Source organism: Bubalus kerabau, chromosome X (assembly GCF_029407905.1).
Source record: "Bubalus kerabau isolate K-KA32 ecotype Philippines breed swamp buffalo chromosome X, PCC_UOA_SB_1v2, whole genome shotgun sequence".
In the NCBI taxonomy this organism is placed as follows: domain Eukaryota; kingdom Metazoa; phylum Chordata; class Mammalia; order Artiodactyla; family Bovidae; genus Bubalus; species Bubalus kerabau.
In genome coordinates, this window is record NC_073647.1 from 112,663,221 (window position 1) to 112,684,520 (window position 21,300).

The 21,300-nt window shown below is 38.9% G+C and overlaps 1 protein-coding gene across 5 annotated transcripts in view; it reads left to right on the plus strand.

The window, feature by feature from the left end:
• Window positions 1-21,300, plus strand: part of MTMR8 (myotubularin related protein 8) — a 226,315-nt gene that overhangs the window by 110,329 nt on the left and 94,686 nt on the right. Inside the window, exon 13 of one of the 5 annotated variants that reach the window (XM_055565469.1) lies at window positions 547-668. The exons of the other annotated variants lie outside the window; for them this stretch is intronic. Within the exon in view, the coding sequence (XP_055421444.1) occupies window positions 547-646 (100 nt within the window). The 3' untranslated portion in view covers window positions 647-668. Of the gene's footprint in view, window positions 1-546; window positions 669-21,300 lie in introns of those variants that run through there. 5 annotated transcript variants of the gene reach the window in all.

Below are 21,300 nucleotides of genomic sequence, written 5' to 3' on the forward strand. Positions count from 1 at the left end.
GTGGTTATTTTTAATGAATGCACTTACAGTTATAAATTTCCTTTTTAGCAGTTCTTTCTCTGTATCCCATAAGTTTTGGTATATTGTATTTTTGTTTATATCAATCCCAAAGTACTTTTTAATTTGAATTTCAGATAGTTTAGTTCAGTCACTCAGTCGTGTCCGACTCTTTACGACCCCATGGACTGCAGCACACCAGGCCTCCCTGTCCATCACCAACTCCCAGAGTTTACTCAAACTCAGATAAACAAACAATAATTTCCCTAAAAAGCTTAGATCCTTTGATTATTCAAGACAAAGCCTTTCTCTCCTCCCTTAGTGTCATCTTCACCCAGGTGAGACTCCCTGAACATCCATTTTCCCATGCAGGTTCCAGGATGCAGTCAGTTAAATCACTTTATTCCATAAAAGTCTACAGAATAGATTCTAAGGAAGGGGATATGTAGGTTTAAAGCAATGTGTGTATTTAATTTATTATGTGTAATGCCAGACTGAGCCTGACCTTCTTGTGGAATAGAAGCACTGCTTCTCCCTTTCTCTCTGCAGGCAGAGCTTGACTTCCCAGCCCAATCCCTCTATCTACTTCCTTCAAGAAACAGTTCTGCCTTTTTACCTGACCCTTTTCATCAACAATGTAAGGTTCTAACCAGTGCTGTAATGAGCTATATTGGAGCCTGTTGCAATGGGTCTATATATGTGCTTACCACTTCCTACTACCCTGTTCTCTGTATCTATGTGTTTATCTTTTTTGTTTTTCTTTTTATTCCACATGTGAGTGAAATCATATTTGCCTTTCTCCATCTGACTTATTTCACTTAGCATAAAACCCTTAATATCCATCCATGTTGTCACTAACAGCAAGATTTTGCCTTTTTATGGCTGAGTAGTATCCTGTTGTATATATATGTATTGTGTGTATATTTGTGTGTGTGTATATATATATATATATATATATATTTCTTTTCTTTATCCATCCATCAATGAGCACTTGGGTTGTTTCTGTGCTTAGGCTATTGTAAATAAATCTGCAACATACATAGGAGTGGTATGTATCTTTTCAAACTATTATTTTTGCATTCTTTATATGAATACCCAAAAGTAGAATAGCTGGAAAATATGGTATTTCTTTCTTAACTTTTTGAAGTATCTCCATACTGTTTTCCATACTGGATGCATCAAATTACATTCCAATCAGCAGTGTGCAAGTGTTCACTTTTCTCTATATCCTTTCCAACACTTGTTTCCTGCCATTGATACTAGCCATTCTGATGGGTGTGAGATGATATATTGGGGTTTTGATGTGCACTTCCCTAATAATTAGTGATGTTGAACTTATTTTCATGTGCCTGTTGGCTATCTGTATGTCTTCTTTGGAAAAATGTCTGTTCAGATCCTCTGCCCATTTTTTAAAAAATCAGGTTGTTTATTTTGTTGTTGCTGAGTTATATGAGTTCTTTATATATTTTACATATTAATCTCATATCATATATTTGCAAATGACTTGTCCCATTTGGTAGGTTGTCCTTTCATTTTGCTGATGGTTTCTTTTACTGTACAGAAGCTTTTTAGTTTGATGTAGTCCCATTTGTTTATTTTTGCTTTTGTTTGCCTTGCCTGAGGAGAAAGATATTGCTAAGACCAACGTCAAAGAGCATACTGCCTATGTTTTCTTCTAGGGGTTTTATAGTTTCAGGTCTTATACTCCAGGATTTGATCCATTTTAAGTTGAATTTTGTGTCTGCTATGGGATAGTGGTCTGGTTTCTTTTTTTTTTTTTCCCTACACGTGGATTGTCCAGTTTTCCTAATGCCAATTATTGAGGAGACTACCTTTCTCCATAGTATGTTTTTTGCTCTTTTATCATAAATTAATTGTCCATATGTGCATGAGGTTATTTTTGTGCCCTCAATTTTGTTTCATTGTTCTATGTATCTTTTTTTCTGCCAATGCTGTGATATTTCTGATACTGTAGCTTTGTGGTATGATTTGAAATCAGGGAGGGGAATACTTTCACTTTGTTCTTTTTCCTCAGAATTTATTTTGCTATTTAAGTGAAAGTGAAAGTGTTAGTTGCTCATTTGTGTCTGACTCTTTGTGACCCCATGGGCTGCAGCCAACCAGACTCTTCTCTCCATAGAATTCTCTAGGCAAGAATATTGGTGTGGGTAGCCATAGCCTTCTCTGGGAATCTTCCCGACCCAGGGATTGAACCTGGGTCTCCTGTATTGTAGGCAGATTCTTTACCATCTGAGCTACCAGAGAAGCCCAGGATGCACATAGATTTTTGGATGTTTTGTTCTGTGACAAATGTCATCAGGATTTTGATAAGGATTGAATTGAATCAGTAGATTGATTTGGTAATATGGACATTTTAGTAATGTTAATTCTAATCCACAGCCATGGAATGTCTTTCCATTTCTTTGTGTTTTGTTAAGTTTCTTTCAACAGTGTCATAGATTTTAGCAAACTGGTCATTCACTTCTTAGTTAAATTTATCCCTAGGTATTCTTTATATTGTGATTGTAAATAGGATTATTTTCTTTTTAATTTCTCTTTCTGCTTGTCTGTTGTTAAGGTGTAGAAACTCAAAAGATTTTGCATATGAATTTTGTACCCTGCAACTTTATTAATTTACTATTTCTAATAGTTTTTTTTTTTTTTTTTTTTTTTTTTTTTTTGCTGGAAGCATTAGGATTTTTAATATATAAAATCATGTCATCCATAAATAGTTACAGTTTTAGATCTTATTTTCCAATTTGGATGCCTTTTATTTCTTTTTCTTTTGTAGTTTCTCTGACTAGGACTTCTCATATTGAATAAGACTGGCAAGAGTGGGCATCCTTGTCTTGTTCCTAATCATAGAGGTATAGCTTTCAGTTTTTCTTTGTTGAATATGATGTTAGCTGTGGGCTTGTCATATATGACTTTTATAATGTTGAGGTACATTTACTCTATACCCATTTTATTGAGAGTTTTTATCATAAATGAGTATTGAATATTGTCAAATGCCTTTTGTGCACCTATTGAGATGATCATACAATTTTTATTCTTAATTTTGTTGATTTGGTGTATCTCATTGGTTGGTTTGTGAGTGTTGAACCATCCTTGCATTCCTGGAATAAATCCCAATTGTTCACATTGTATCCTTTTAATGTATTGTTGTATATGTTTTGTTAATATTTTGTTGACCACTTTTGTATCTGTGTTCATTAGAGATACTGACCTATACAATTTTTTTTTTTAATTACTGCATTACTCTTGTCTGGTTTTGGTATTAGGTAATATTGAGCTCATAAAATGTGTTAGCAAGCATTCCCTCCTCTTCAATTTGACAAGGGTGGAGATTAACTCAACTTTTAATGTTGGGTAAAATTCACCTGTGAAGGGATCTGATTCTTGATTTTTTTCCCTCAGGGTGAGTTTTTTGGTTACTACTTCAGTCTCTTTACTAGTGATCGGTCTATTCATATTTTCCATTTCTTCATTATTCACTCTTGGACAGTTGTATAATTCTAAAAATTTATCTGCTTTTGCTAAGTCACTTCAGTTGTGTCCGACTCTGTGCAACTGCAGAGACAGCAGCCCACCAGGCTCCCCCATCCCTGGGATTCTCCAGGCAAGAACACTGGAGTGGGTTGCCATTTCCTTCTCCAATGCATGAAAGTGAAAAGTGAAAGTGAAGTCGCTCAGTCGTGTTCGACTCTTAGCAACCCCATGGACTGCAGCGCACCAGGCTTCTCCATCCATGGGATTATCCAGGCAAGAGTACTGGAGTGGGGTGCCACTGCTGCTTTTAGGTTATCTAATTTCTTGCTGTATAGCTGTTCATAGTATTGTCTTATAATTAATTGTATTTCTGTGGTATCCATTGTAATTTCTTCTCTTTTGTTTTTTTATTTTATTTAGCTGAGCCTTCTATATTTTTTCTCTTAATGAGTTAAGCTATAATGTTGGTCAATTTTGTTTATCTTTTAAAAAACCAGCTCCTAGTTTCATTCATATTTTTCTATTGTCTGTTTCGTCTCTATTTCCTCTATTTCTGCTCTGGTCTTTATTATTTCCTCCTTTCCATTAACTCAGAGCTTTGTTTGTTGTTTATTTTATAGTTCTTTTAGGTTTATGGTTATGTTGTTTTTTGAGATTTTTCTTGTATCCTGAGGTAGGCCTGAATTGCTATAAACTTCCCTCTTCATACTACTTTTGCTGCCTCCCATAAATACTGGTATGTCAGGTTTTCATTTTCATTTGTCTTCAGGTATGTTTTAATTTTGGAGCTTCTCAGGTGGTGCTAGTGGTAAAGAAGCCACCTGCCAGTGTAGGAGACATGAGAAACATGGATTTGTTCCCTGAGTTGAGAGTCCTCCCTCTGGAGGACAGCCTGGCAACCTACTCCAGTATTCTTGTCTGGAGAATCCTGTGGACTGGCAGGCTACAGTCCACAGGGTCACCAAGAGTCAGACACGACTGAAGCAACTTAGCACACACACACACACACACACACATTTTTTATTTCATCTTTAATTTCTTCATTGACCTAATAGTTGTTTAGTAGCATATTTTTTAGTCTCCAAGTAGTTGTAATTTTTTCCAGCTTATTTCTTGTAGCTGATTTCTAATGAATATGCCACTGTGATCAGAAAAAAAGACTTGATATGATTTCAGCCTTCTGAAATTTATTGAGACTTTTTGTGTATGTGTCCTAGCATAGGATCTATCACTGAGAATGTTCCATGCACACTTGACAAGAATGTATATTCTGCTGTATTTTTAAGAAGTAGTCAGTACCAATCTATCAAATCTGTGTGCTCTAATGTTTTCTTTAAGGCTACTGTTTCCTTGAAGACGTGCTGCCTGGATGATTTGTCCATTGATGTAACAGCGTGTTAACATGTGCTACACTTACTGTGTTGCTTTTAATGTACCCCTTTAATTCTGTTAATAATTCCTTTATATATATTTGTCACTCCTTAACATGGTTCATATATATTTATAATTTTTATATCTTCTTGATAAATTGTACCCTTTATCATTTATAATGTCCATCTTTGTCTCTTGTTAAATTTTTTGGCACAGTCTGTTTGTCTGATATGGTATGGCAACATCTACCTTTTTTTGACTGCAATCTGCTTCACTTTGAGCCTATGTTTGTCTTTAGAGCTGAGATAAGTCTCCAGAAGCAGTATATAGTTGAGTCTTGTTTTTTCCTTTATTTATCCAGCCACTCTGTATCTTTTGATTGCTATATTCAACCAATTTTTCTGTAGAATGATTATTGCTATCAACAACTCAGTACTGCCATGTAAACTTTTATTTCTGGTTGATCTATATCTCTATTGTTTCTTTTTCCTTGTGTTTCTATCTGCTATTTTAATTTGGTGGCTTTCTATGATTTTACTCAGTTACTGCTTTCTTGTTTCATACTGTATGGCAGTTACAAGCTGAGCCACAAGGGAAACCAAAGGACCACTAGGACCACAGCCTTGTCTAACTCAATGAAACTAAGCCATGCCCGTGGGGCCGCCCAAGATGGGCGGGTCATGGTGGAGAGGGCTGACACAATGTGGTCCACTGGAGAAGGGAATGGCAAACCACTTCAGTATTCTTGCCTTGAGAACACAAAGAACAATATGAAAAGGCAAAATGATAGGATACTGAAAGAGGAACTCCCCAGGTCAGTAGGTGCCCAATATGCTACTGGAGATCAGTGGAGAAATAACTCCAGAAAGAATGGAGAGATGGAGCCAAAGCAAAAACAATACCCAGTTGTGGATGTGACTGGTGATAGAAGCAAGGCCTGATGCTGTAAAGAGCAATATTGCATAGGAAACTGGAATGTCAGGTCCATGAATCAAGGCAAATTTGAAGTGGTCAAACAGGAGATGGCAAGAGTGAACATCGACATTCTAGGAATCAGTGAACTAAAATGGACTGGAATGGGTGAATTTAACTCAGATGACCATTATATCTACTACTGCGGGCAGGAATCCCTTAGAAGAAATGGAGTAGCCTTCATGGTCAACAAAAGAGTCCGAAATGCAGTACTTGGATGCAATCTCAAAAATGACAGTATGATCTCTGTTCGTTTCCAAGGCAAACCATTCAATATCACAGTAATCCAAGTCTATGCCCCCACCAGTAATGCTGAATAAGCTGAAGATGAATGATTCTATGAAGACCTCCAAGACCATTTAGAACTAACACCCCAAAAAGATGTCCTTTTCATTATAGGGGACTGGAATGCAAAAGTAGGAAGTCAAGAAACACCTGGAGTAACAGGCAAATTTGGCCTTGGAATATGGAATGAAGCAGGGCAAAGACTAAGAGAGTTTTGCCAATAAAATGCACTGGTCATAGCAAACACCCTCTTCCAACAACACAATAGAAGACTCTACACATGTACATCACCAGATGGTCAACAGCAAAATCAGATTGATTATATTCTTTGCAGCCAAAGATGGAGAAGCTCTATACAGTCAACAAAAACAAGACCAGGAGCTGACTGTGGCTCAGATCATGAGATCCTTATTGCCAAATTCAGACTGAAATTGAAGAAAGTAGGGAAAACCACTAGACCATTCAGGTATGACCTAAATCAAATCCCTTATGATTATATAGTGGAAGTAATAAATAGATTTAAGGGACTAGATCTGATAGAGTGCCTGATGAACTATGGATGGAGGTTCATGACATTGTACAGGAGACAGGGATCAAGACCATCCCCATGGAAAATAAATGCAAAAAAGCAAAATGGCTGTCTGAGGAGGCCTTACACATAGCTGTTAAAAGAAGAGAAGCCAAAAGCAAAGGAGAAAAGGAAAGATATAAGCATCTGAGTGCAGAGTTCCAAAGAATAGCAAGAAGAGATAAGAAAGCCTTCCTAAGCGATCAATGCAAAGAAATAGAGGAAAACAACAGAATGGGAAAGACTAAAGATCTCTTCAAGAAAATTAGAGATACCAAGGGAACATTTCATGCAAAGATGGGTTCAATAAAGGACAGAAATGGTATGGACCTAACAGAAGCAGAAGATATTATGAAGAGGTGGCAGGAATACACAGAAGAACTGTACAAAAATGATCTTCACGACCAAGATAATCACGATTGTGTGATCACTGACCTAGAGCCAAACATCCTGGAATGTGAAGTCAAGTGGGGCTTAGAAAGCATCACTACGAACAAAGAGTTGACTCATTGGAAAAGACTCTGATGCTGGAAGGGAATCAGGGCAGGAGGAGAAGCGGTTGATAGAGGATGAGATGGCTGGATTGCATGACCGACTCGATGGACATGAATTTGGGTGAAGTCCAGGATTTGGTGATGGACAGGGAGGCCTTGCGTGCTGCAATCCATGGGGTCACAAAGAGTCAGACACGTATGAGTGACTGAACTGACTGACTAAGTAAGTCTGAAATAGAAAAACAAATATCGTATATTAACACATATATAGAGAATCTAGGAATGTGGTATGATGAACCTATCTGTAGGTTCAGCAATAGCAATGAACCTATCTGTAGGGCAGCAATAGAGACACAGACATAGAGAACAGACTTGTGGACACAGTGGGGGAAGGGGAAAGTGAGATGATTTGAGATTGTAGCATTGAAACTCATATATATTACCATATGTTAAATAGATAATTGGTGGGAATTTGCTGTATGACACAGGGAGCACAACACAGTGGTCTGTGACAATCTGGAGGGATGGGATGAAGTGGGAGATGGGAGGAGGTTCAAGAGGGTGAGGGCAGATGTGTATACCTGTCTGATTCATGTTGATGTATGGCAGAAACCAAGACAATGTCATAAAGCAATTATCCCCCAATTAAAAAATGAATAAATTTTTAAGATAACACTTAAATTGATAATAAAAAGAAAAGAAGTAGCCCTTTTAAGAAAATGTCCTAATGCATCCTAGCAGCAAACTCCTTGCTCATAAACCAAGATATATGTTCTAAGGCTTCCTGCTATGTTGGGCTTTGTGGGTCTTTCTTTTGTGTTATGCTGGTTATACGGGCAGTCTGATAAATTTGGCTAGCCCCCAGTCTGGTTGGTTGCTACATCTTACCTTATAATGAGGTTGCTAGCTGCTGGTTTATGGGACTTGGTCACAAGATTGACTGTGGAAACCTGGGGTGCTCTGGTGCAAGTGCTTAGTCACTGGTGGAAAGAGTCAAGTTCAGCAGAACCCAGGGCTTTTGCCTGCCTGCTAGTGGGTGAAGCCAGGTCCTGGGTCTAGTGCTGGTGCACTTTCATGCAATGTTGTGGCCTAAAGACTGGTTATAAGTCCTAGGTATCCCAGAGCTGGTGTTGGATCACTGGTGCTTGTTGGCCTGTTCATGACACAGTTCACTATACATTCTGAAGTATCCTAAAGTTTCTATTGACCTGCTGGTTAGTGTGGCCAAGGCCCAGCTGATTCTAATGCAGAATCTAGTCTGTTAGTGGGTAGGCTGTGTCGACCAGATGCATAGCTGCTATTTTCTAATGGCTAGTTTCTGTCTACTGGGGGGTTATGCTGACCCCAAGCCTAGAGCAGGTTCACTGGTGTTGCATTTCCAGGACCCAGTTCATCATAACATGGCGTCTGGCTTGCTGGTAGGCAGGTTGGGTGCACAAATTGCAGGACTGTGGTTTTCTTGTGTCTAGTGTCTGCCCCCAGCAGGTACAGCTGGTCCAAACACTACAGTAGACTCCATGGAAGGCCTTGTCCTTCAGAAAATTCTAGAAGATTTTGGGATTCTGGGGCTAGTTCCTGCCAACTGGTGAGTGGAGCTGAGTCCTAGGCCCTCTGCTAGGAATGGCCATTTCCAGAGATACTTGGGGACTCAAAGGGTCTTAAGGTTGCTTGTCTGCTGGTGGGTAGGGCTGTGTCCTTACGTAGTTAGTGGCTTGATTCAAGGTATTCCAGTACTGCAACCTATAGTCCCTTGGGCCAGAATGGGGCTAGACCCTGGGGCTCATAAGATACAGGGAAAATTCAACTTTGGCACCTGCCATCATTAGTGTCCACGTGGTAAAACAAACTGCCAACAATGGCAGCTTCCAGTGCCTGTTTCCCTCAGGTGAGCTGAAGTTTGCTCAGTGTCTGGTACACTCTCTAAGTCTCTGTTTACCAGCCCTCTGACACTCCTGAGAGTAACCAGCCCTCTGACACTCCTGAGAGTAAGCCCCACTGACTGTCAAAGTCAATTGCTCTGGGCCCTTGTCTTACCGATACAGGACCCCCATGCTTGAGAGTCCAATGTCAAGCTCAGACATCTCACTAATTTAGGAGAGCCTCTACAATTGTAATTATTCTGTTTGTGGGCCACCAACACAGGGATATTTGACTATACTGAGACTTTCCTGTAATGAGAACAGTTACTTCTACCAATATGGTTTTGATTCCTTCTTTATATCTTTCGTTGTAGAAATTTTTCTTGTAGGTACCAGGTTTTTTCATCAGTGATTTTTTTTTTCTATAAATAGTTGTGATTTTGGTGTTGATGTGAGAGGAGATTAGCTTTGGGTCTTTCTACTCTGCCATCACTGCCAATCTTAACTATTCCATGACTTTTAAGTTTGATTTCTGGTGAGCTATCATTTTCTTTTTAGAATACAGTGTTACTGTGGTTTTTCTTGGGATATGATGAGTTGTTTATCTACTAGTGCATGTGAAGTCAGAAAAGACTTTCTTCTTTAGGTAAAACTTCTATTTTTTTTTTTTTAACTTTATATTGGAATATAGCTGATTTACAGTATTGCATTAGTTTTGAGTGTAGAACAATGTGATTTAGTTATATATATATTCATATATCTATTTCTCATATTCTTTTCCCACATAGATTATTACAGATTATTGACTATGTGCTACATAGTAGGTCCTCGTTGATTTTCTATAGTAGTGTATATGTGGTAATCCCAGCTTCCTTATTTATCACTCCCCCATATTTGGTAACCATGAGTTTGTTTGCTAAGTCTGTCAGTGTCTTTCTGTTTTATAAGTAAATTAATTTCTATCATTTTGGATTACACAAATAAGTGATATCATATAATATTTGTCTTTGTCTGACATACATCAGTAGGATAATTTCTAAGTACATGGATAATATTTGTCTTTGTCTGACATACATCAGTAGGATGATTTCTAAGTACATGGATGTTGCTGTAAATGGCATTATTTCAATATTTTAAATAACAGAGTAATATTCCATTGTATACATATACCACATCTTCTTTATCCAATCATCTGTCAGTGCACATTTAGGTTGCTTCCATGTTTTTGCTAAGTGCTACAGTGAATATTGGGATGCGTGTATCTTTTCGAATTATGGTTTTCTCCAAATATATGCAGCAGAGAGGGATACTGGATCATATAATAGTTCTATTTTTAATTTTTTTCTAAATATATATATATATTATTGAGTTATAGTTGACATATAATGTTTCAGGTGCACAGCCAGGTGATTCAGTTATACATATACACACATTATTTTTGAAATTATTTTCCATTATAGGTTATTACAAGATATTGACTATTGTTCCCCATGTTATCCAGTAAACCTTCATTGCTTGTTGCATATATATATATATATATATATATATATATATATATATATATATCTTAAACTAGAAACGTAACATTCTATTCATACTAAGCCAAAAGTATGGAATCAAAATGTCATAAATTTTTAGTAGACAAAAATGTCTGTTTTCTAAAATATATATTATACATATTAGTTATACATATGTATACAAAAGCTTTTCTACTATGCTTGATAAAGTCTTGAGAAAGAACATCAAAAGAAAAAGAAGAGATGGGGAAATTGGAAAAAATAAGCTAAATGAAATGGGGGAACTACATATGAAATAGGAAAAAGTGAAACAAACTAGGTAAAAGTAAAAGATCATCATATAGACCTGTTATTTTTATTTTTTTATTTTTAATTTATGTATTTATTTCAATTGGAGGCTAATTACAATATTGTAGTGGTTTTTGCCATACTTTGACAAAAATCAGCCATGCATTTACATGTGTTCCCCATACTGAACCTCCCCATCCCATTCCTCAGGGTCATCCCAGTCTACTGGCCCTGAGCACCCTGTCTCATACATCGAACCTGGACTGGAGATCTATTTCACATATGGTAATATACAAGTTTCAATGCTATTCTTCTAGATAATCCTACACTTGTCTTCTCCCACAGAGTCCAAAGGTCTGTTCTTTACATCTGTGACTCTTTTGCTGTCTCACATATAGGGTCATCATTACCATCTTTCTAAATTCCATATATATGCATTACTATACTGTATTGGTGTTTCTCTTTCTGACTTACTTCACTCTGTATAATAGGCTCCAGTTCCATCTACCTTATTAGAACTGATTTGAATGCATTCTTTTTAATACCTGAGTAATATTCCATTGTGAATGTGTACCACAGCTTTCTTATCCATTTGTCTGCCGATGGACAACTAGGTCGCTTCCATGTCCTAGCTATTATAAACAGTCCTGTGATGAACACTGGGGTACATGTGTCTCTTTCAATTCTGATTTCCTCAGTGTGTATGCCCAAAAGTGGGATTGCTGGGTTGTATGGCAGTTCTATTTCCAGTTTTTTAAGGAATCTCCACACTGTTCTCCATAGTGGCTGTATGAGTTTGCATTCCCACCAACAGTGTACAAGGGTTCCCTCTCCTCTGCACCCTCTCCAGCATTTATTGTTTGTAGACTTTATGATAGCAGCCATTCTGACTGGTGTGAGATGGTACCTCATTGTGTGTGTGTGTGTGTGTTTAATTAATTTGTTTATTTTAACTGGAGGCTATTTACTTTACAGTATTGTAGTGGGTTTTGCCATACATTGACATGAATCAGCCATGGGTATACATGTGTTCCCCATCCTAAACCTGCTCCCAACTCCCTCCCCTTCCCATCCCTCAGGGTCATCCCAGTGCACCAGCCCTGAGCACCCTGTCTCATGCATCAAACCTGAACTGGTGATCTGTCTCATATATGGTAATATACAAGTTTCAATGCCATTCTCAAATCATCCCACCCTTGCCTTCTCCCACAGAGTCCAAAAGTTTGTACTTTACATCTGTGTTTCTTTTGCTGTCTCGCATATAGGGTCATCATTACTATCTTTCTAAATTCTATATATATGCATTAATATACTATATTCATATTTTCCTTTCTGACTTACTTCATGCTGTATAATATGCTCCAGTTTCATCCACCTCATTAGAACTGATTCAAATGCATTCTTTTTAATACCTGAGTAATATTCCATGGTGTATATGTACCACAGCTTTCATATCCATTCGTCTGCCATTGGGCATCTATGTTGATTCCATGTCCATGCTACTTTAAACAGTGCTGCGATGAACATTGGGATACACATGTCTCTTTCAATTGTGGTTTCCTCAGAGTGCATGCCCAGCAGTGGGCTTGCTGGGACATATGTCAGTTCTGTTTCCAGTATTTTAAGGAATCTCCATACGGTTTTCCATAGTGCTGTACAAGTTTGCATTTCCCACCAACAGTGTAAGAGGGTTCCCTTTTCTCCCCACCCTCTCCAGCATTTATTGTTTGTAGACTTCTTGATAGCAGCCGTTCTGACTGGCATTAGATGGTACCTCATTGTAGTTTGGATTTGAATTTCTCTGATAATGAGTGATGTTGAGCATCTTCTCATGTGTTTATTAGCCATCTGTATGTCTTCTTTGGTGAAATGTCTGTTTAGTTATTTGGCCCATTTTTTGATTGGGTCATTTATTTTTCTGGAATTGAGCTGCAGGAGCTGCTTGTATATTTTTGAACTTAATTCTTTGCAAGCTGCTTCATTTGCTAATATTTTCTCCCATTCTAAAGTCTGTCTTTCACCTTGCTTATACTTTCCTCCATTGTGCAAAAGCTTTTAAGTTTAATTAGGTCCTGTTTGTTTATTTTTGCTTTTATTTCCATTAATCTGGATGGTGGGTCATAGAGGATCCTGCTGTGATTTATGTCAGAGAGTGTTTCCCTATGTTTTCCTCTAGGAGTTTTATAGTTTCTAGTCTTACATTTACATCTTTAATCCATTTTTAGTTTACATTTGTATATGGTGTTAGAAAGTGTTCTAGTTTCATTCTTTTACAAGTGGTTGACCAGTTTCCCCAGCACCACTTGTTAAAGAGATGTCTTTTCTCCATTGTATATTCTTACTTACTTGTCAAAGATTAGGTGTCCATAGACGCATCGATTTACCTCTGGGCTTTGTATTTTGTTCCTTTGATCTATATTTCTGTCTTTGTGCCAGTACCGTACTGTCTTGATGATGGTAGCTTTGTAGTATAGTCTGAAGTTAGGCAGGTTGATTCCTCCACTTGCATTTTTCTTTCTCAAGATTGCTTTGGCTATTCGAGGTTTTTTGTATTTCCATACAAATTGTGAAATTATTTGTTCTTGTTCTCTAAAAAATACCATTGGTAGATTGATAGGGATTGCATTGAATATATACATTGCTTTGGGTAGTTGACTATATACATTGCTTTGGGTAGTATACTCATTTTCACTCTATTGATACTTCTGATCCATGAACATGGTATATTTCTCCCTCTATTTGTGTCCTCTTTGATTTCTTTCGTCAGTGTTTTATAGTTTTCTATATATAGGTCTTTTGTTTCTTTAGGTAGATTTATTCCTAAGTATTTTATTCTTTTCATTGCAAGGGTGAATGGAGTTGTTTCCTTAATTTCTCTTTCTGTTTTCTCATTGTTAGTGTATAGGAATCCAAGGGATTTCTGTGTGTTAATTTTATATCCTGTAAATTTAGTATATTCATTGATTAGCTCTAGTAATTTTCTGGTGGAGTCTTTACGGTTTTCTATGTAGAGGATCATGTCATCTGCAAACAGTGAGAGTTTTAACTTCTCTTTCAATCTGGATTCCTTTTATTTTTTTTCTTCTCTGATTGCTGTGGCTAAAACTTTCAAAACTATGTTGAATAGTAGTGGTAAGAGTGGGCATCCTTGTCTTGTTCCTGACTTTAGGGGAAATGCTTTCAATTTTTCACCATTGAGGATAATGTTTGCTGTGGATTTATCATGTATGGCATTTATTATGTTGAGGTATGTTCCTTCTATGCCTGCTTTCTGGAGGGTTTTTTATCATAAATGGACGTTGAATTTTGTCAAAGGCTTTCTCTGGATCTATTGAGATAATCATATGGATTTTATCTTTCAATTTGTTAATGTGGTGTATCAGACTGATTGACTTATGGATATTGAAGAATCCCTGCATCTCTGAGATAAAGTGCACTTGGTCATGATGTATGATGTTTTTCATATGTTGTTGGATTCTGTTTGCTAGAGTTTGGTTAAGGATTTTTGCATCTATGATCATCAGTGATATTGGCCTGTAGTTTTCTTTCTTTCTTTTTTTTTTTTTTTTTTTGTGGCATCATTGTCTAGTTGGTGATGGTGGCCTCATAGAATGAGTTTGGAAGTTTACCTTCCTCTGCAATTTTCTGGAAGAGTTTGAGTAGGGTAGGTGTTAACTCTTCTCTCAATTTTTGGTAGAATTCAGCTGTGAAGCCGTCTGGTCCTGGGGTTTTGTTTGTTGGAAGATTTTTTATTACAGTTTCGATTTCTGTGCTTGTGATCAGTCTGTTAAGATTTTCTATTTCTTCCTTGTTCAGTTTGGAGCATTATACTTTTCTAAGAATTTGTCCATATCTTCCAAGTTGTCCATTTTATTGGCATGTAGTTGCTGATAGTAGCCTCTTATGATCCTTTGTATTTCTGTGTTGTCCATTGTGATTTCTCCATTTTCATTTCTAATTTTGTTGATTTGATTCTTCTCCCTTTGTTGCTTGTTGAGTCTGGCTAATGGTTTGCCTATTTTATTTATCTTCTCAAAGAATCAGCTTTTAGCTTGTTGATTTTTTTCTATGGTCTCTTTTGTTTCTTTTGCATTTATTTCTGCCCTAATTTTTAAGATTTCTTTCCTTCTACTAACTCTGGAGTTCTTCATTTCTTCCTTTTCTAGTTGCTTTAGGTGTGTTGCTACTGCTACTGCTGCTAAGTCACTTCAGTCGTCTACGACTCTGTGCAGCCCCATAGACAGCAGCCCACCAGGCACCCCCGTCCATGGGATTTTTCCAGGCAAGAGTACTAGAGTGGGATGCCATTGCCTTCTCCGGACTATAAGCTGCTACTGCTGCTAAGTCACTTCAGTCGTGTCTGACTCTGTGTGACCCCATAGTTGGCAGCCCACCAGGCTCCCCCGTCCCTGGGATTCTCCAGGCAAGAACACTGGAGTGGGTTGCCATTTCCTTCTCCAATGCATGAAAGTGAAAAGTGAAAGTAAAGTCGCTCAGTCGTGTCCGACTCTTAGCGACCCCATGGACTGCAGCCTACCAGGCTCCTCTGTCCATGGGATTTTCCAGGCAAGAGTACTGGAGATGGGGTGCCATTGCCTTCTCCGGCTTTAGGTGTAGAGTTAGGTTATTTATTTGACTTTTTTCTTGTTTCTTAAGGTAAGCCTGTATTGCTATAAACCTTCCCCTTAGCACTGCTTTTACAGTGTCCCATAGGTTTTGGGTTGTTGTGTTTTCATTTTCATTCATTTCTGTACATATTTTGATTTCCTTTATTATTTCTTCTGTGATTTTTGGTTATCCAGCAGCGTGTTGTTCAGCCTCCATATGTTGGAATTTTTAATAGTTTTTCTCCTATATTTGACATCTAATCTTACTGCACTGTGGTCAGAAAAGATGCTTGGAATGATTTCAGTTTTTTTTTTTTTTTTTTAATTTACCAAGGATAGATTTATGGCCCAGGATGTGTTCTGTCTTTAAGAAGTTTCCATGTGCACTTGAGAAAAAGGTGAAATTCTTTGTTTTGGGGTGAAATGTCCTATAGATATCAATTAGGTCTAACTGGTCCATTGTATCATTTAAAGTTTGTGTTTCCTTGTTAATTTTCTGCTTATTTGATCTATCCACAGGTGTGAGTGGGGTATTAAAATCTCCCACTATTATTGTGTTATTGTTAATTTCCCCTTTCATACTTGTTAGCATTTGTCTTACATACTGCTGTGCTCCTATGTTGGGTGCATGTATATTTTTAATTCTTATATCTTCTTCTTGGATTGATCCTTTGATCATTATGTAGTGTCCTTCTTTGTCTCTTTTCACAGCCTTAATTTTAAAGTCTATTTTATCTGATATGAATATTGCTACTATTGCTTTCTTTTGGTCTCTATTTGTGTGGGATATCTTTTTCCAGGCCTTCACTTTCAGTCTGTATGTGTCCCTTGTTTTGAAGTGGGTCTCTTGTAGACAACATATATCAGGGTCTTGTTTTTGTATCCATTCAGCCAGTCTTTGTCTTTTGGTTGGGGCATTCAACCCATTTACATTTAAGGTAGTTATTGATAATTATGATACCATTGCCATTTACTTTGTTGTTTTGGGTTCAAGTTTATACACTCTTTCTGTGTTTCTTGTCTAGAGAAGATCCTTTAGCATTTGTTGGAGAGCTGGTTTGGTGGTGCTGAATTCTTTCAGCTTTTGCTTGGCTGTAAAGCTTTTGATTTCTCCTTCATATTTGAATGAGATCCTTGCTGGGTACAGTAATCTGGGTTGTAGGTTTTTCTCTTTCATCACTTTAAGTATGTCCTGCCATTCCCTTCTGACCTGAAGTGTTTCTATTGAAAGATCAGCTATTATCCTTATGAGAATTCCCTTGTGTGTTATTTGTTGCTTTTCCCTTGATGCTTTTAATATTTGTTCTTTGTGTTTGATCTTTGTTAATTTGATTAATATGTGTCTTGAGGTGTTTCACCTTGGGTTTATCCTGTTTCGGACTCTCTGGGTTTCTGGGACTTGGGTGACTCTTTCCTTCTCCATTTTAGGGAAGTTTTTGACTATTATCTTCTCAAGTATTTTCTCATAGACTTTCTTTTTGTCTTCTTCTGTGGAGAAGGCAGTGGTACCCCACTCCAGTACTCTTGCCTGGAAAATCCCATGGACTGAGGAGCCTGGTAGGCTGCAGTCCATGAGGTCGCTAAGAGTCGGACACGACTGAGTGACTTCACTTTCACTTTTCACTTTCATGCATTGGAGAAGGAAATGGCAACCCACTCCAGTGTTATTACCTGGAGAATCCCAAGGACAGAGGATCCTGGTAGGAGGCCATCTATGGGGTCGCACAGAGTTGGACATGACTGAAGTGACTTAGCAGCAGCAGCAGTGACTCCTATGATTCGAATGTTGGGACATTTAACATTGTCCCAGAGGTCTCTGAAGTTGTCTTCATTTCTTTTAATTCTTTTTTCATTTTTTCTCTCTGCTTCATTTATTTTTACCGTTCTATCTTCTACCTCACTTATCCTATCTTCTGCCTCTGTTATTCTTCTGTTGGTTCCCTCCAGAGTGTTTTTTATCTCATTTATTGCATTATTCATTATATATTGACTCTTTTTTATTTCTTCTCAGTCCTTGTTAAACCTTTCTTGCATCTTCTCAATCCTTGTCTCCAGGCTATTTATCTGTAACTCCATTTGTTTTCAAGATTTTGGATCATTTTCAGTACCATTATTCTGAATTCTTTTTCATTTAGATTCCCTACCTCTTCCTCTTTTGTTTGCTTTGGTGGGCATTTATCTTGTTCCTTTACCTGCTGATTATTTCTCTGCCTTTTCATCTTGTTTAGATTGCTGTGTTTGGGGTGGCCTTTCCATATTCTGGCAGTTTGTGGTACCTTTTTATTGTGGAGGTTCCTCACTGTGGTTGGGGTTGGATGGGTGGCTTGTGAAGGTTTCCCATTTAAGGAAGCTTGTGTTGGTGTTCTGGTGGGTGGAACTGGATGTCTTCTCTCTGGAGTGCAATGAAGTGTCCAGTAGTGAGTCTTAAGATGTCTATGGGTTTGGTGTGACTTTTGGAAGCCTGTATGTTGAAGCTCAGGGCTATGTTCCTGTGTTGCTGGAAAATTTGCATGGTATGTCTTGCTCTGGAACTTGTTGGCCCTTGGGTGGTGCCTGGTTTCAGTGTAGGTATGGAGGCTTTTGGATGAGCTCTTATCAGTTAATGTTCCCTGGAGTCAGGAGTTCTCTGTTGTTCTCAGGTTTGAACTGAAGCCTCATGCGTTTGGATTTCAGTCTTATTCTTACAGTAGCCTCAAAACTCCTCCATCTATACAGCACTGATAAAACATCTAGGTTAATGATGAAAAGTTTCTCCACAGTGAGGGACACCTGGAAAGGTTCACAGAATTACATGGAGAAGAGAAGAGGGAGGAGGGAGATAGAGTTGCCCAGGAGGAGAAGAGGGGGAATCAAAAGAAGAAAGACAGATCCAGCCAGTAATCAGTTCCCTAAGTGTTCTCCATAGCCTGGAACACAGAAAGAGATTCACAGAGTTGGGTAGAGAAGAGAAGGGGGAGGGAGGAGATAGAGGCAACCTGGTGGATAAAAAGGAGAGTCAAAAGGGGGAGAGTACAGTCAAGCCAGTAATCACACTCCCAAGTAAAAATGGGTACTGAAGATTGGGTTCTTAAAGGTACAAAATTGATAACAAATACCAAAAAGCAAACATTAAAAATCCAGAGTAGAGTTTAGACTCTCAAAAATACAATATTAAACAAATAAAACAGTCATAAAAATTATAATATATATATATATATATATATATATATATATATATGAAGTTTGCTTTAAAAATAGGGTTTTTTTTTGCAAGGTAATAACAGATTATAAAAATGAAAATTAAAGGAGTAATAGAGGACTTAAAATTTTTTTTAAAATTTAAAAAACGATTATAGTAAAAATATATCTAGGAATTTCCATGGTGCTATTGCACAGTGTGTGGTCAGTTCAGTGTCAGATAGTTCCTTGTTCCAGCTTATACTTCTCAAGATCTCTAGGCCCTTTCCTATGTAGTCAGTGCTAACTACAGGGTTTTAATCTGTTGTACCTGTCACTTCCAAAGTGATTCCCTCTGTTTATTTTAGCTTCTTCTGTTTGCTGATCTCTTCAGTGTTTAATTTCCTCCCTGACACAAGGGGGCTAAGGTGGTCACTTATTTAGGCTCACTTGTTCAGTCATGCTGTGGCGAGGGAGGAACACTGTAAACAGATATCACTGGCATGTGTGGGGAGTGCTCGCAGTGTCTTGGCCGCACTGGGTTTGCCCCCACTCATGGCGTGTGTGCTTTCATGGTCTACACTTCTCAGGCTCTAGGTTGCTCTGCCAGGAACTGTCTGAGGCAGGCCCTGGGTTGTGTGCACCTTCTAGATCTATGCCGCTCAGGTTCAGGTTCTCGAATACTCCACAAAGATGCAGACTCGGTTGGGCCTGCGTTTTGTGCCCTTCCCAGGTCTGAGCAGCTCAGGTGACCAGGAGCTTGGCGAGCATAGTTACCCCAAGTTGGGTGGTGCATCTTATTGCCTCCCCCGTCCCATCCACTCAGTTTTCTGGGTGTACAATGGCGTGCCTTCTCAGGTGTGCTGTGTGTCTCTTCTGGGGATCTGATCTCTGGCTGCATCCCTCCTGGAGGATGTCAACTGTCCAGAATCCCAAGAACTCTTGGTTAGTAATGGAGCCTGCTTGCAGTTTGGTAGAGGATGACTCTCAGGGCTGCAATTGCCCCTTTCCGGCTCTGGCTGCCCCCTGCTTGCTTGTCTCCAGCAGGAGATGGGCTGGTCTGCAGCCTGCTAGCTCTCCTCTGGTCCTTTGTTCTGTGAGAGGGCCTAGCAGTGCCTCAGGTTAGTGCTTTTCACAGGATAGTTCTCTTTCTCTGTCTCCCTCTCTCTCTCTCTCTCTTTTTTTTTTTTTTTTTTTCCCCTCTCTGGCTATCCCACAGTTTGGGTTGCTATCTCAAGTTAATTCCCTCAGATTGACCTTAGGGCATTTGGGCCCTGTCCTTACCCTAAGCAATGCATCCCGCACCTCCCTGTTCAGCCCCCACTTGCTGGTGAGGGCTGAGAGTGCTGGGAGTTGCCGTTAGGTGCATAATCTGTGGATTTTATTTATTCTTCCTTCTGGTTATGTTACCCTCTGAGCTTCCAAGAATCCCCACAGACCCGATGAGAGTGTTTCCTGGTGTTTGGAAACTTCTCCTCTTTTAAGGTTCCCTTCCCAGGATGGATCTCCATCCCCACTTCTTTTGTCTCTCTTTTTATCTTTTATATTTTGTCCTACCTCCTTACGAAGACAATGGGCTGCCTTTCTGGGTGCCTGATGTCCTCTGCCAGCATTCAGAAGTTGTTTTGTGGAATTTGCTCAGCATCAAATGTTCTTTCAATGAATTTGTGGGGGAGAAAGTGGTCTCCCCATCCTATTCCTCCGCCATCTTCCATAACTAACTTTGAGTAATGTGGTTTTCATTTTAACCTTTGTAGGACTGTCTCTTCTTGCTTCTTATGTCTGCCCTCTGATGGAAGTGGCTAAGAGGCTTGTGTAAGCTTCCTGATGGGAGAGAGTGGTGGTGGGAAGAACTGGGTCTTGCTCTGATGGGTAGGGACTTTCTCAGTAAAGCTTGAAACCATTTATCTGCCAATGGGTGGGGTTGCACTCCCTCCCTGGTAGTTGTTTGTCCTGAGGCAACACAGCCCTATGTCAGGCTCTATGGTAGGGTTGATGGTGACCTCCAAGAGGGCTTACACCAAGGGAAACCTTCCCAGGCTGCTGCCACCAGTAACCATGTCTCTGTAGTGAGCCCTTACTGACCCATGCCTCCTCAGGAGGCCTTCCCACAGTAGCCAGTAGTTTTGGTTCAGTCTCCTGTGGGGTCACTTCTTCATTCCTCTGGGTCTTAGTGTGTGTAAGATTTTGTTTGTGCCCTCCAAGACTGGAGTCTCTGTTTCCCCCAGTCCTGTGGAAGTCCTGTAATCAAATCCCACTGGCCTTCAAGGTCAGATTCCCTGGGGATTCCCAGGCCCTTTGTTGGATCCCCAGGCTGAGAAGCCTGATATGGAGTTCAGATTCTTCACAACAATGGGGGAACTTCTTTGGTATTATAGTTCTCCAGTTTGTAGGTCACCCACCCAGTGAGTATGGGATTTGATTTTATTGTGATTGTGTACCTCTTAATGTCTCACTGTGGCTTCCTTGTCTTTGGGCATGGGGTATCTTTTTTTTTGGTGGGTCTCAGCATCCTACTGTCAGTGGTTGTTTGACAGCTTGTTGTGATGTTGGTGCTCTTGCAGGAGGAAATGAGTGCACATCCTTCTACTCCACAATCTTGAAACAGAGGCCACTATTTTTAATTTTTTAGAGAACCTCTATACTGAACTATGGAATGAGGTTTGTGACATTGTACAGGAGACAGGGATCAATACC